The sequence below is a fragment of the Solanum tuberosum genome, unplaced genomic scaffold (assembly GCF_000226075.1).
Source record: "Solanum tuberosum cultivar DM 1-3 516 R44 unplaced genomic scaffold, SolTub_3.0 scf00096, whole genome shotgun sequence".
Taxonomy (NCBI): domain Eukaryota; kingdom Viridiplantae; phylum Streptophyta; class Magnoliopsida; order Solanales; family Solanaceae; genus Solanum; species Solanum tuberosum.
The window spans coordinates 1,212,476-1,224,910 of NW_006239025.1; the positions used below are offsets into that span (position 1 = coordinate 1,212,476).

A 12,435-nucleotide genomic window follows, 5' to 3' on the forward strand; every position below is an offset into this window, starting at 1 on the left:
AGCAAGCCTTATCCCCCCCCCCCCCCCTTTCAGTTGTTTCTGCACACTAGGTGATTCTTCCCATCTGTCCTAAATCTCACTTGGTATGAGTCCTATTGGAATTGACATAAACTATGAGAAGAGGTTAGCAATGTATGTCTATAAATGGATGTCCTCCTAATTATCATAGTTCTCTGTTAGTACATCTTAAAGAAAGGGTATATCTCTGCATAGTTTTTCTTAAGGTTGTTTCCCCTTCAGGTTTGCTAATTACTCTCACAAGCTTAAGATTCTTGTAGTTTCACTACTCTTCTGGACATAACAAATTAGTTTGGCAATGGAATAGATAGATTGTAAATCTGGAATTGGTTCATAACTTTATTCGCTAGAGAATGCATAAGTTGTGCTCCAGGTTCTGAATGAGGGATAATTGGATAAGTATGTTTTTGACACATTCTGAAAGCATATACATGCCAAAGTCCATATTTTCCTTATTGCGATCTTGAAGAAAACGGAAGGTTTTACTAATGCTACTTTTTCTATGATATTTGTTATATTCCTATTTGTTCAAGATTATAGAATGGTGAAATAATAATATTGACATGATGATAATTTAAAATATATATATATATATATATATATTAATCATTAATTCAGTTGTTTTTCCTCATTAGCTAAATTCTTTTGGTAGTTGCATGTTAGTTCCTATTGTATTTGATAAGTTGGCAATGTCTTGTTCATCAGATGTAGCGTTGGTTACCTCTTTAAGAGATGGCATGAACCTCGTCAGCTATGAATTTGTAGCCTGCCAAGAGTTGAAAAAAGGGGTCCTTATTCTCAGCGAAGTAATAATCATATATCTCATTGCAATTCTATTTTCTCTCATGTCATAATTACTATTGTTTTTGCTTTAAAAAATATTTTATGTTTTTCTCTATTGTGAAGAGATAAAATGAAAAAAATAAAATTAGACATAACCTTACGGATATTTTCGTGTTTATTTGCTAATTGATTTTGACAAAGCTAACTGTTTATAGAAAACAAAAACGAGATTATAGTTATCCTAACTTTCTCTTGAAATTTGGCTTTCTTTTTTTCCTATAAAAATATTTGACACAATCCTTTTTCCAAATGAAAAGAAAAGTATTTTCCAATAAAAAGATTTTGACAAAGCTAACCGTACCTTCATTCTTCTTCTTGTTTTTTTCCCCTCTGTTTATGACATTTTTATATACCATTTTAAACTTAATTTTTTTACAACAATTGTTTTTATTTGTCCATGAAAATAAATAGTGAATGAATTAATTCTTAAAATGATAACTTTATAGCTTTGCATTTAAAAAAGCAAATTTCGAAAAAATGATGCATGAATTTTGTTACTAAAAATATTACGATATTTTATTAAGTTTTTGTTTTAGGTCACTGATTGTATTGTGCCTCCTCTGTTTGTAGTTTGCAGGTGCTGCACAATCGTTAGGTGCTGGAGCAATTCTGGTGAATCCATGGAATATAACAGAGGTTGCTGCGTCGATTGGGCAAGCTTTAAATATGTCAGCTGAAGAAAGAGAAAAACGCCACAGGCATAACTTTCTGCATGTGACTACCCATACTGCTCAAGAATGGGCTGAGACTTTTGTGAGGTAAGAAGACATTAAGAGCGTAAAGCTAACACAGAAATTCACCTAATCACTGCCACTTATGAGAGAACCTCTTGAATTATTCTTCAGACTAAACACTGTGTGGTGGCGAAAGAGTAATAATAGTATAAAGCCATGCAATGTGACCCCAGCTGTTTTACTTTGGCCCCAGCTTATTCCTCAGGATTTATATATTTGTATTCTTGGAGTGTCATTAAAATTTATCTACAGCCAGCCTTTTTATAGCTAGGGATCTTATGTCAGAATGTGCAAACTCTCGTTGAGGGTATGCCTACCTTGAGAATGATTAGATGCATCATCTTATATAGTTTGCATATCTACCTTGGTCATTTCTGTGTTTAGTCGTATTGGTCTCTTGATATTAAACAACACTCTTTTTATCAACTGTGTTAATCACTCATCAGCACGGATACTATAGGCATAATTTAACAATTGTCATGTTAACTGAGATTATCTTGAAGCTTTTAATGGGGCTTCATATTGATAAACTTTGTTTGTATCTTAGTTAGTCACTATTCCTCTTCTTTGCAGTGAACTAAATGATACTGTTATTGAAGCTCAACAGAGGATAAGAAAAGTTCCGCCCCGGCTTAACATCAGTGATGCAATTGAGCGCTATTCGTTTTCCAATAATCGTCTACTAATATTGGTATCACTCGCTCCTTTTTCAAAAGAAATTTGCCTGAAACTTTTACTTGTACAGAAGCTTACAGTTGACTTCTGTACTTTCCTTAATGACTCTGACATTGATGATAATTTTTTGAGCGTTGAAGAGTTCATATGTTGCAGAAAGTCTGTCTATATGGCTTTAGATGATGAATCACGTTAGTGGAAAAATCCTATGCAAATTTGAATATCACTCCAACTATGTGTTTGCATTTGACATGTGCACTTGAGTCCAAGTTGGTGCTGCTTTTGTTTGCATATTTGAGTGAAGGGATCTAGGACGCTACCATGATTAGGGGCCTCGATGATCTGGGGAAGGTGTTTTGGAGGAAAATCTCCAGTTAGTGGTAGGCATTTGTGTTAAGGGGTTATACGTATGGTGAAGAGTGGATGCAGCCTCCCCTTTCCCATTGCCTTTCTGCGGGAACTTAAGCTCTAAGCCTAAATTTGTGCGATATTATATTTTTTTTCGAATGCAATTTTCTTTTCTTTGATCAGTATATGTAGCAACTAGCTAAGTTAATGACAATTTCTTGATTTCATTATGGTGGTCCTCAAAAACAGGGTTTCAATTCTACACTGACAGAATCGGTGGATACCCCTGGAAGAAGAGGTGGAGATCAAATCAAAGAAATGGAACTGAAATTGCATCCTGAGTTGAAAGAATCATTGCTCGCGATTTGTAACGACCCAAAGACAACAGTCGTTGTCCTCAGTGGAAGTGACAGAAACGTCTTAGATGATGTATTGCCTTACAACTAGCAATATTTCAATTCCCTCAACTGTAGCGACGTTTCCCCATGTGAAATTTGTACTTTTGCAGAACTTCAGCGAGTACAACATGTGGTTAGCAGCAGAAAATGGAATGTTTTTGCGATCTACAAACGGTGTATGGATGACAACCATGCCAGAACACCTAAACATGGACTGGGTTGATAGTGTAAAGGTATGAGCATGTGTATCTAGGTTCTGTTAGTGCAGCTTTCAGCTCTAACTTCTCTGATTCTCTTGACAATATTCAGCACGTCTTCGAGTACTTCACTGAAAGGACACCGAGATCTCACTTTGAACAACGTGAAACTTCACTTGTTTGGAATTACAAGTATGCAGGTGATCTTACTTTCATCATCCATTTTCAAGATATTTCAGTCATGCATTTCTTGTTTGTAGCTATTCAAAGTTTAGTCTTGCCTTAGGTGTGTCAATTCCCTTTCTCCTTTTTTTCCTTTTTCTTTATACATTTCTTCTTTTTGGTGGGGGTTCTTCCATGTCCTTTTAGATGTTGAATTTGGAAGATTGCAAGCTAGAGACATGCTTCAGCATCTCTGGACAGGTCCAATATCAAATGCATCTGTTGATGTTGTACAAGGACTCCGCTCCGTTGAGGTCCGAGCAGTTGGTGTTACAAAGGTGACAACATTGTTTCTTATGTAACAATTCTTTTTCCCTATCCTCGTACACTCATGTATATACACACATGCAGGGAGCAGCAATAGATCGTATACTGGGGGAGATCGTACACAGTAAAGCCATTGCAACACCAATTGATTACGTTTTATGCATAGGGCATTTTCTAGGGAAGGTAAATTCTTTGAAGCCTTCAAAATGTCCTCACTTCAAGTTAGTATTGCCATTGCTGTGAGCTTTGAACTTTATAATTCAGAGTAACCCCTGTCTGTTTAACTAGTTCCAGATTTTGATAAAATAATCCGACTTATCTTTCAATTTTTTTTTTTTTTTTGAAAGAATCAAAGTAGGGATAGGTTGATCATTTGCATCTGTATTCTTGTTTTTATGTGTACATCTTGAATTTTGATGCTGTTGTAAGCACTGCCCATTATATTGCTACACTTATGTCTGTTGCCTTTATAAATATAGGATGAGGATGTATATACATTTTTTGAGCCAGAGCTTCCTTCTGACTGCATTGGTATGCCAAGAAGTAAGGTCAGTGATGCACCTAAGGTGCCCGGGGAAAGGCGATCAGTTCCAAAACTCCCTTCTAGTCGAACTAGCTCAAAGTCATCTCAGAATAGGAACAGGCCAGTTTCAAACTCGGATAAGAAAACTTCCAATGGACGACGGCCCTCACCTGAAAATGTGTCATGGAATGTGCTGGATCTGAAGAAGGAGAATTACTTCTCTTGTGCAGTTGGCAGGACTCGTACAAATGCTCGGTATCTGCTCAATACGCCTGACGATGTTGTTGCTTTTCTAAGGGAACTAGCTGAAGCACCTATTTCAAATGGGACATCATGAAAAAGAAGGATAGATGATGCTGGTTGCATCAAGTGATGAATGATCGGTACCAAGTTCTTGATTGAGGGAGATTTGTATGGGATGATATTGAATAAACGTTTTATACCTTCTTTGCTTTGGATATAGATGTTTGCATTCAATAGTCTACAAAGTAAAGAAAATAACCTTCATGCTAGCACATACTCCATCCGTGTCAATTATTCTGTCTAATCTTTTGACTTGGCACGAAGTTTTAGAAAATTTTGTAGTCTTAATAAACGTGTCGGATGAAAATTTAGAAATTGAAGTGGACAGAACCAAGCAACTCAAATCACAAGCCCTTGTTGGAGTCGCTTAATAAAATGAACTTCAAAAGTTTAAGCGTCTTTTTGTGGACTATTTTATTAGATATCCCAGAAGGCCGAATTCCTAACTTTAGGAATTACACTGGGTATGTTGTATTGTGCGTTTACAATACTAAATAAAAGCAATCCAAACTAAGCATGCTCTTGCATTGTTTACTGCTGGAGCTCAACAGAAATGCTTCTACACATTTCATACTGGCAAAACACAAAGCTACTACTTCTCAATCAATATGTGAAAGAAAACCAACACAACACAAATGGAGCAAGAAACAATTCATAATTCCATATTTATTAAGATCCAACAAATCGACCCGAGCTGACAAAAGATGCATGGGGAATCATAGCACATTAAACTCATAGATAAACTGACAACATAGACTAGGAATTCTAGACACCAGTAAGAACCTGAATATTTTAAATATGTTGGCTACTAATGATGAATAATCACTAAACTAGAGTACAACAAGTAGCATATTGATCCAAACCAGAAGTCTGCTCTCCACATCCTGAGGGCTTCTTATGCAGAAGTTTTTCTATTTGGTTCAAACACATTTTTGATCAATGATTCTTTAATAGACAGCAACTCAGGGAACTCCTTTTTCAACTTGGACGCGTCCATTTCATTGTTACTGCGAGGTGCAACAAGTACCTTAGCCTGCTCGTCCAGTGTGAAGTTGGACCATTTAAATTCTGGGTTTATGTATTTCTTGTACATCTCCAAGATCTCGTTATGGCTCACAACACCAGGGTTTGTGAAATTCCATATGCCTGTGAGATTACGCTTGGCCATCTCAATTGAAATTGGAAGAAGCTCATCCAAAATCGTCATGCTGTTGGGAATGTTGACCACTTTATTGTAGCGGCTAATCTTGGTGATGAAGTTACGGGGGTTGTTGAGGTCTGAAGAAATTGGCATCCTGACTCTGAGGGTGCAAACATTGGGGTACTCTTTCAACAACTCTTCAACCTGGTGGAAGAAACAAACAAAAAATATTAATATTTGTTAAAGATTTGGCAACATGCAACAGAGAATCTTAAGGGGTACCTACCATGGCCTTGGTCTTTGAATAGAAAGAACCGGTGAAATTGGGTGAGTCTTCTTCTTTGAATCCAATGCCAGAACCTTCTGGGTGTGCAGCATTGTATTCGAATATGCAACCGGTTGCAAAATTCATCATTAGTAAACCATTCTCCTTACAAACATCTGCCAAGTTTAGAGTTCCAGCAACATTCGTACGGATTGTTTCAGTCTTATGACTCTCACACCAATCAACATTGGGCCTACCAGTGACACCAGCAGCGTTGAATACATGTGTGGGCTTCACAGCATGAATGTCTGACAAAAGTTGTGAGCGATCCTCCAGGCGTCCCTTTCCATACTCATAAGGAATTCCCTGTTTCTCACACAGTTTGCTTAGGAGACCACCAATCCACCCAGTCCTACCATATATCAAAAACTTATAAGGTGATTTACTAGGGGAGTTGCTGATCTTGGAAGCTGGAACTACCATTCTGGTATGGTTGGCGTTTCCTGAGACCTCAGATGATCCAGAATCATCTTTTTCAGCTCCATACCAATTTCTCTCTACCCCACCAGGCATCATCGGCATTCTAGGATGGGGAAGCAGTGCCCCAGAGACATCTCCCCACCAATCAGGATTATTGACATACCAATCCATCGTTTTTTTCAGACCCTCTTCCCAGGTGGTCTTCTGGGACCAACCCAGGTTCTTCAACTTCTGATCATCTAGGAAATACCTCTGGTCATTGAAGGGCCTGTTCTCCACAAACTGAATGCTTGCGTCTGGATCCCTGTTAAAAAGATTGGATATATCTTTGGCAACATCAATCACTCGCCTCTCTTTCTTAGTCCCAATGTTATAAACATGACCAACATCACCTCGGTGAAGAACAACTTCGAAAGCCTCAGCAACATCCTCACAATAGAGATAACTTCTAACATTTGAACCATCTCCTTGAATAGGAAGAGGCTTCCCTTGCAAAGATAAAAGTATGAACTTTGGGATTAGCTTCTCAGGAAATTGATTGGGACCATACACATTGTTCCCTCTAGTGGTGATAATAGGCAATCCATATGATCTTCCATATGCCATAACAAGCATTTCAGCCCCAGCTTTCGTGGCTGAATATGGGTTTGTGGGAAGAAGTTGCGAGGCTTCATGGTTTCCTACAACAGCATCTTCATCAGTTTCTCCGTAAACCTCATCAGTGCTAACATGTATAAACCTTCTGATCTGACCAGAAACTTTGCATGCCTCTAATAGCACGTGTGTGCCATAAATGTTGTTCTTGGTGAACTCAAAGCTATTACCAAAGGAGTTGTCGACATGGGTCTGAGCAGCAAAGTGCATTATAGTGTCAATGTTCTCGGTCATGAGAAGGTAGTTAACAAGATCAGCACTGCCAATGTCTCCCTTAACAAACTTGAAATTAGGGGAAGATCGAGATGGGGAAAGATTTTTCAGGTTTGAGCAATAATCAAGCTTGTCAAGGACCACAATATTGTACTCAGGGTAACTCCGAACAAGGCGGTTGGCAACATGAGATGCAATAAACCCTGCGGCCCCAGTAATGAGTATATTCTTTGGAGTATAGTTAGACATTTTGATGTCAAATTTCAAATATATTAACAGCTTAACAGCAACTCAAACCCTGAAATAAAAAAGAATTAACTTCATCTAATCAACAACGGTCAAAAAAGCTTAAGAAAAGCACAAAGGCAAAAAAAAACCTAAATTGCTCGGACTCCTAAAAAATGTTAAGTGAGTGTTGGATTTTCCAAAAGTAGTGTATTATTGGAGAATCCGACACAGATGCAGCCACATTTTTGGAGAGTACGAGCAACATACATAAAAACGAGTTCTTTATTTAGATTAATAACCAGGTAACAACATCTGAGAACTAAAAATCAACTAAACCACATCATGAATGTTGAATAAAGCAAACATACACCAACAAAAACAAACTCCATGCACATCAAAGAATTGACAACCCTAATGGTAGTGATTATGCATGAACAAATACATAATTTCCCCAGATCAGGGATGAAATGAACTATAGAAATATCACACAAACCAGAAAAAAATATCAAACAAACCAATTATGCAACAAATAACAAACTAATCAAGTTAGACAATATGATCTCAAAAAAACACAAAAAAATGAATTTTTATTAAAAATAATATAAGCACAGAAATCATCAGATCCAACATGAATCTCTGAAAAAACCCAACATTATCATTATCAATTATAGATCTGGATTACAAGCTACAATGCCAATACTATAAATCAATACATATGAGCATTTCAAACCCAGATCTAGCTAAAATCATGAACTTTTTTTTTTAAAAAAAAAATACCCATATCATGAATCGTAAACAAGAATTAATATAATATAAACAAAATAAAAAAATTAACATAAAGATTCGCTTACCCTTTTTTTTTTGTTTCAGAGCCCAATAAGTAAAAATATGGTGACTATTTTTGAGTTTCTCAAAGAGTGAGAAACATAAAAGATTTTTAGAGAGAGAAAGCGTGTATTGATGAGAGTCAAGTATCTTCCGGTTTGTGTATGTATTTATACACGGAACTACCCTCTCTCATGCAAAAATCGAATCATCTTTTCTACATATTTTTTACCAGAAAATAATAAAATGGAAACAGAGTGATTTAAGAGTTGTATAGCGGGAACGGTGACAGGGGAGGATGGAAAGTACTATATTGCCCTTGGAACGGGGGGCTGAATTACAGCACGCCGATTTTGTGGACATTTATTTGTGGGTTTCATAAATTGTGGGAACGGTGGTTGGTGAAACCGTTAACTTATTTTTGTTTAATTAAGGTAATTGCACTTTTAATCCCTTAATTATTGGAGTGTTTTAGTTTGACCTTTTTATATTCGATTGAGATAAGTGTTGAAAACATCCTTAAATTTGACGCAAATTATTAATTTCATCTCTAAACTATTGACAACTTTAAAAACACTCCTCTACTTGATTAACTAAACTTAGATATACATCTCGATTTGCCACAAGACATAGCAAGTGATTTCAAACTCTTGTGTGGGTAACTTAATAAAAAAATGAAAGAAGTGTTGAAAATACCTCTAAATTTGGCGAGAATTTAGGGGTGTATTTCACTCATGTTGTAAGATCGGGGTTATTTAAGTTCAGTTAGTCAAGTAAATGGTACTTTTAAAGTTGTTAATAGTTTAGGGATGAAACTAATAATTCTAAGGTATTCTCAATACTTCTCTATTCAATCAAATTCAATAACTTTAATCTCAATTTTATAGTTATCTTAGAAACTCTATGAATATATATACTTATTGATTTAAAACCCCGTAATTTAAATAAATTTTGTAATCTCAAACTACTACGTTTTAAATATTAACTTAGCTTTATATACTTAACCATGGTAAAGTAAATTAATTTAGTACTATAAACATTCAAATACACTCAAATTTCTACCATCATTCATGCAATTGGTTTGTTCATATGGGGGACCAAACTCCAAAGTAACTAATTTTGTTGTGTGGTGGTAGTAATTTACAAAATTACTCACACGAGTAAAATGTATTTCTATTTTTTTCAAAATTCTTCTATTTAAGAGTGTTTATTAAAATTAAATCAAACGAACTATAATATATTTATCGATTTGAATATTGATTAGATTTGTTTTGATTGTTCAACGGTTTAATTGTTGATTATACAAGAAAATAAAATCAAAAGACAAGATAGGGTAAAAAAAAAAAAAGTAATTAGCAAACATACACATATCAATATTTACTTTTTCCTTCCAAGTTGAGTCTTCATTGATAAGGGAGAAAATGAAATCAAATTTGGAAGAGCCAACAGCTAGAGTATGATGTTTTAAATATGGATTTTTATGTATATATAATTATTAAAAAAAACATATATATAAATTATCGATTTGGTTCAAATATTTCTTGAGTTTTTTTTTTTTGACAATGCCAAACCAAATTCAAATAAAATGTTTTAATCAAATTGATTTGATTTTTTTATTTTAGATCGATTTTTACCCAAATTAAACACTCCTACTCGCTATATATTCCATAGGGGTTTTGATATTGTGCGAGGATGATAGGACTTCTTCACCTCTAAGAGCAACTAGTATAATCATAGCATTTTAGTGTAAAAGGTTCTATTGAGATAAATTAATACTAATAATCTAATATAAAATAAAATAATTTTACAATTTATCCCAAAATTATTATCATGTACCCGGTTATCCCACCAATCAAACATCCCCTTGTTCACACCACAAGGTTTACCTAACACCCAACCTCAAAAACATTGTGTTACCTAACACCTAGCAACTTTATTTTTGCATCATTCATCATTCAATTTATCTCTCTCTGATGAAACAAGTGATATCTCGATCGGAGAGATCAGAACGGAAAAATATCATATGATCCAATGTATTTGATAAGTGATACTATACGTCAACCCAATTAAATGTACATATTTTTATTCTGGATAAATCACACAGTATGTCAACTCAACGTAATATAATTTTTTTTTTCTTTCTTTGTCTTATTTTGTAGACTCTTGTTCTTGTCACAAGCCTTACCTAACACACTCTAACTTTGTTTCTACATCGTCCATCTTAACAACCATTCACTACTCTCTCTCTTTTTTTCTTAGCTTTTTTTGGTCAAGCCACATCCTCTTCAAAGAAAGCAATTTCTATTTAGGAGTCATACGTTTTGTAGGCCAAGAAAAATTAATTGTACATAAATTATTTAGGTGATGATGAGTAATAATGAGAAAAAAAAGTTTGTTATATGTCATGAAGTTTTATATATAGTGGGATTAATTATTTGAATGAACATAATTATGATGTGATTAGAACCAAAAAGAGAGGAGTACTTTTTGGGTTTATTGAAGTAACAAAATGTAGTTATGTATTTCCCTAACTTTTATGTTTCAACTAGATTATTAATAACGATTTTTAGGACCTTTTAATTATGGAAAAATCCTTTTGGCCATAAAAATTTGGCCATAATTTGGCCAGAATGAAAAAAGACATGTTCACACTATAAACTAGTTTATTTTTGGACATTTTTACCCTTTAACTTAAATATTAAATATATTCTTCAATTATGTTTCCAATACATTGAAAATGATTAATGAGATTAATTATTGATGATTTCATAGTTAAACATGGGAAAGGAACCAAAAAATTCACCAAAGAAAACATAACTCTCATCCACTCTTCTCACTTGAAATTTTCAAGATCTAAAAAAATAAAAACAATATATATATATTCCACTCTTCTCACTTGAAATTTTCAAGATCTAAAAAAATAAAAACAATATATATATATTCCACTCTTCTCACTTGAAATTTTCAAGATCTAAAAAAATAAAAACAATATATATATATTCCACTCTTCTCACTTGAAATTTTCAAGATCTAAAAAAATAAAAACAATATATATATATTCCACTCTTCTCACTTGAAATTTTCAAGATCTAAAAAAATAAAAACAATATATATATATTCCACTCTTCTCACTTGAAATTTTCAAGATCTAAAAAAATAAAAACAATATATATATATTCCACTCTTCTCACTTGAAATTTTCAAGATCTAAAAAAATAAAAACAATATATATATATTCCACTCTTCTCACTTGAAATTTTCAAGATCTAAAAAAATAAAAACAATATATATATATTCCACTCTTCTCACTTGAAATTTTCAAGATCTAAAAAAATAAAAACAATATATATATATTCCACTCTTCTCACTTGAAATTTTCAAGATCTAAAAAAATAAAAACAATATATATATATTCCACTCTTCTCACTTGAAATTTTCAAGATCTAAAAAAATAAAAACAATATATATATATTCCACTCTTCTCACTTGAAATTTTCAAGATCTAAAAAAATAAAAACAATATATATATATTCCACTCTTCTCACTTGAAATTTTCAAGATCTAAAAAAATAAAAACAATATATATATATTCCACTCTTCTCACTTGAAATTTTCAAGATCTAAAAAAATAAAAACAATATATATATATTCCACTCTTCTCACTTGAAATTTTCAAGATCTAAAAAAATAAAAACAATATATATATATTCCACTCTTCTCACTTGAAATTTTCAAGATCTAAAAAAATAAAAACAATATATATATATATATATACATTACAGTAGTAGTAAAAAAATATATCTCTTTTTCAATTTCAAAATTTTCCCCGTTTTACTTTTTTTTTTTGTTTATTTATTTTCCATTTCTTATTTCTTAATGATAAGAATTTTTTTGAAAAGTATAAAAGAGAGTAAAGTGTAGATTATCTATTTAAATTTATAATTTCTAATCGTGAAAAGATAATTTATATCTAAATTTAAATATTAAAAATTTATATCAACAACACTCAAAAATAAAATCTAAAATTGACCGAGTTGGCTAAACAATTACTCTTATTTATTTAAAGGAGTTGTTGTTACGCATTGATTTTCTAGAAAAAAA

At 33.4% G+C, this 12,435-nt stretch overlaps 2 protein-coding genes across 4 annotated transcripts in view; one reads left to right on the top strand and one right to left on the bottom strand.

The window, feature by feature from the left end:
* LOC102588468 (alpha,alpha-trehalose-phosphate synthase [UDP-forming] 1) overlaps positions 1 to 4,759 on the top strand; it is a 14,484-nt gene extending 9,725 nt beyond the window's left edge. For 2 of the 3 annotated variants that reach the window (XM_006348270.2, XM_006348271.2), the window contains 9 exons: positions 724 to 824; positions 1,432 to 1,619; positions 2,169 to 2,286; positions 2,868 to 3,047; positions 3,127 to 3,249; positions 3,326 to 3,413; positions 3,583 to 3,713; positions 3,787 to 3,885; positions 4,182 to 4,562. In XM_006348270.2, coding sequence (XP_006348332.1) covers positions 724 to 824; positions 1,432 to 1,619; positions 2,169 to 2,286; positions 2,868 to 3,047; positions 3,127 to 3,249; positions 3,326 to 3,413; positions 3,583 to 3,713; positions 3,787 to 3,885; positions 4,182 to 4,562 — 1,409 coding nt within the window. Of the gene's footprint in view, positions 1 to 723; positions 825 to 1,431; positions 1,620 to 2,168; positions 2,287 to 2,867; positions 3,048 to 3,126; positions 3,250 to 3,325; positions 3,414 to 3,582; positions 3,714 to 3,786; positions 3,886 to 4,181 lie in introns of all 3 variants that reach the window. The other variant, XM_006348272.2, reaches the window with a different exon arrangement.
* Positions 4,760 to 5,164: 405 nt separating this feature from the next.
* Positions 5,165 to 8,564, bottom strand: LOC102589223 (trifunctional UDP-glucose 4,6-dehydratase/UDP-4-keto-6-deoxy-D-glucose 3,5-epimerase/UDP-4-keto-L-rhamnose-reductase RHM1). The gene is made up of 3 exons (XM_006348273.2): positions 8,361 to 8,564; positions 5,956 to 7,579; positions 5,165 to 5,873 (listed from the first exon to the last, which is right to left on the bottom strand). Exons 2-3 carry the CDS (start codon positions 7,528 to 7,530, stop codon positions 5,424 to 5,426), a joined length of 2,025 nt encoding a protein of 674 aa, XP_006348335.1. The 5' UTR covers positions 7,531 to 7,579; positions 8,361 to 8,564; the 3' UTR covers positions 5,165 to 5,423.
* Between the last annotated feature and the right edge of the window lie 3,871 nt (positions 8,565 to 12,435).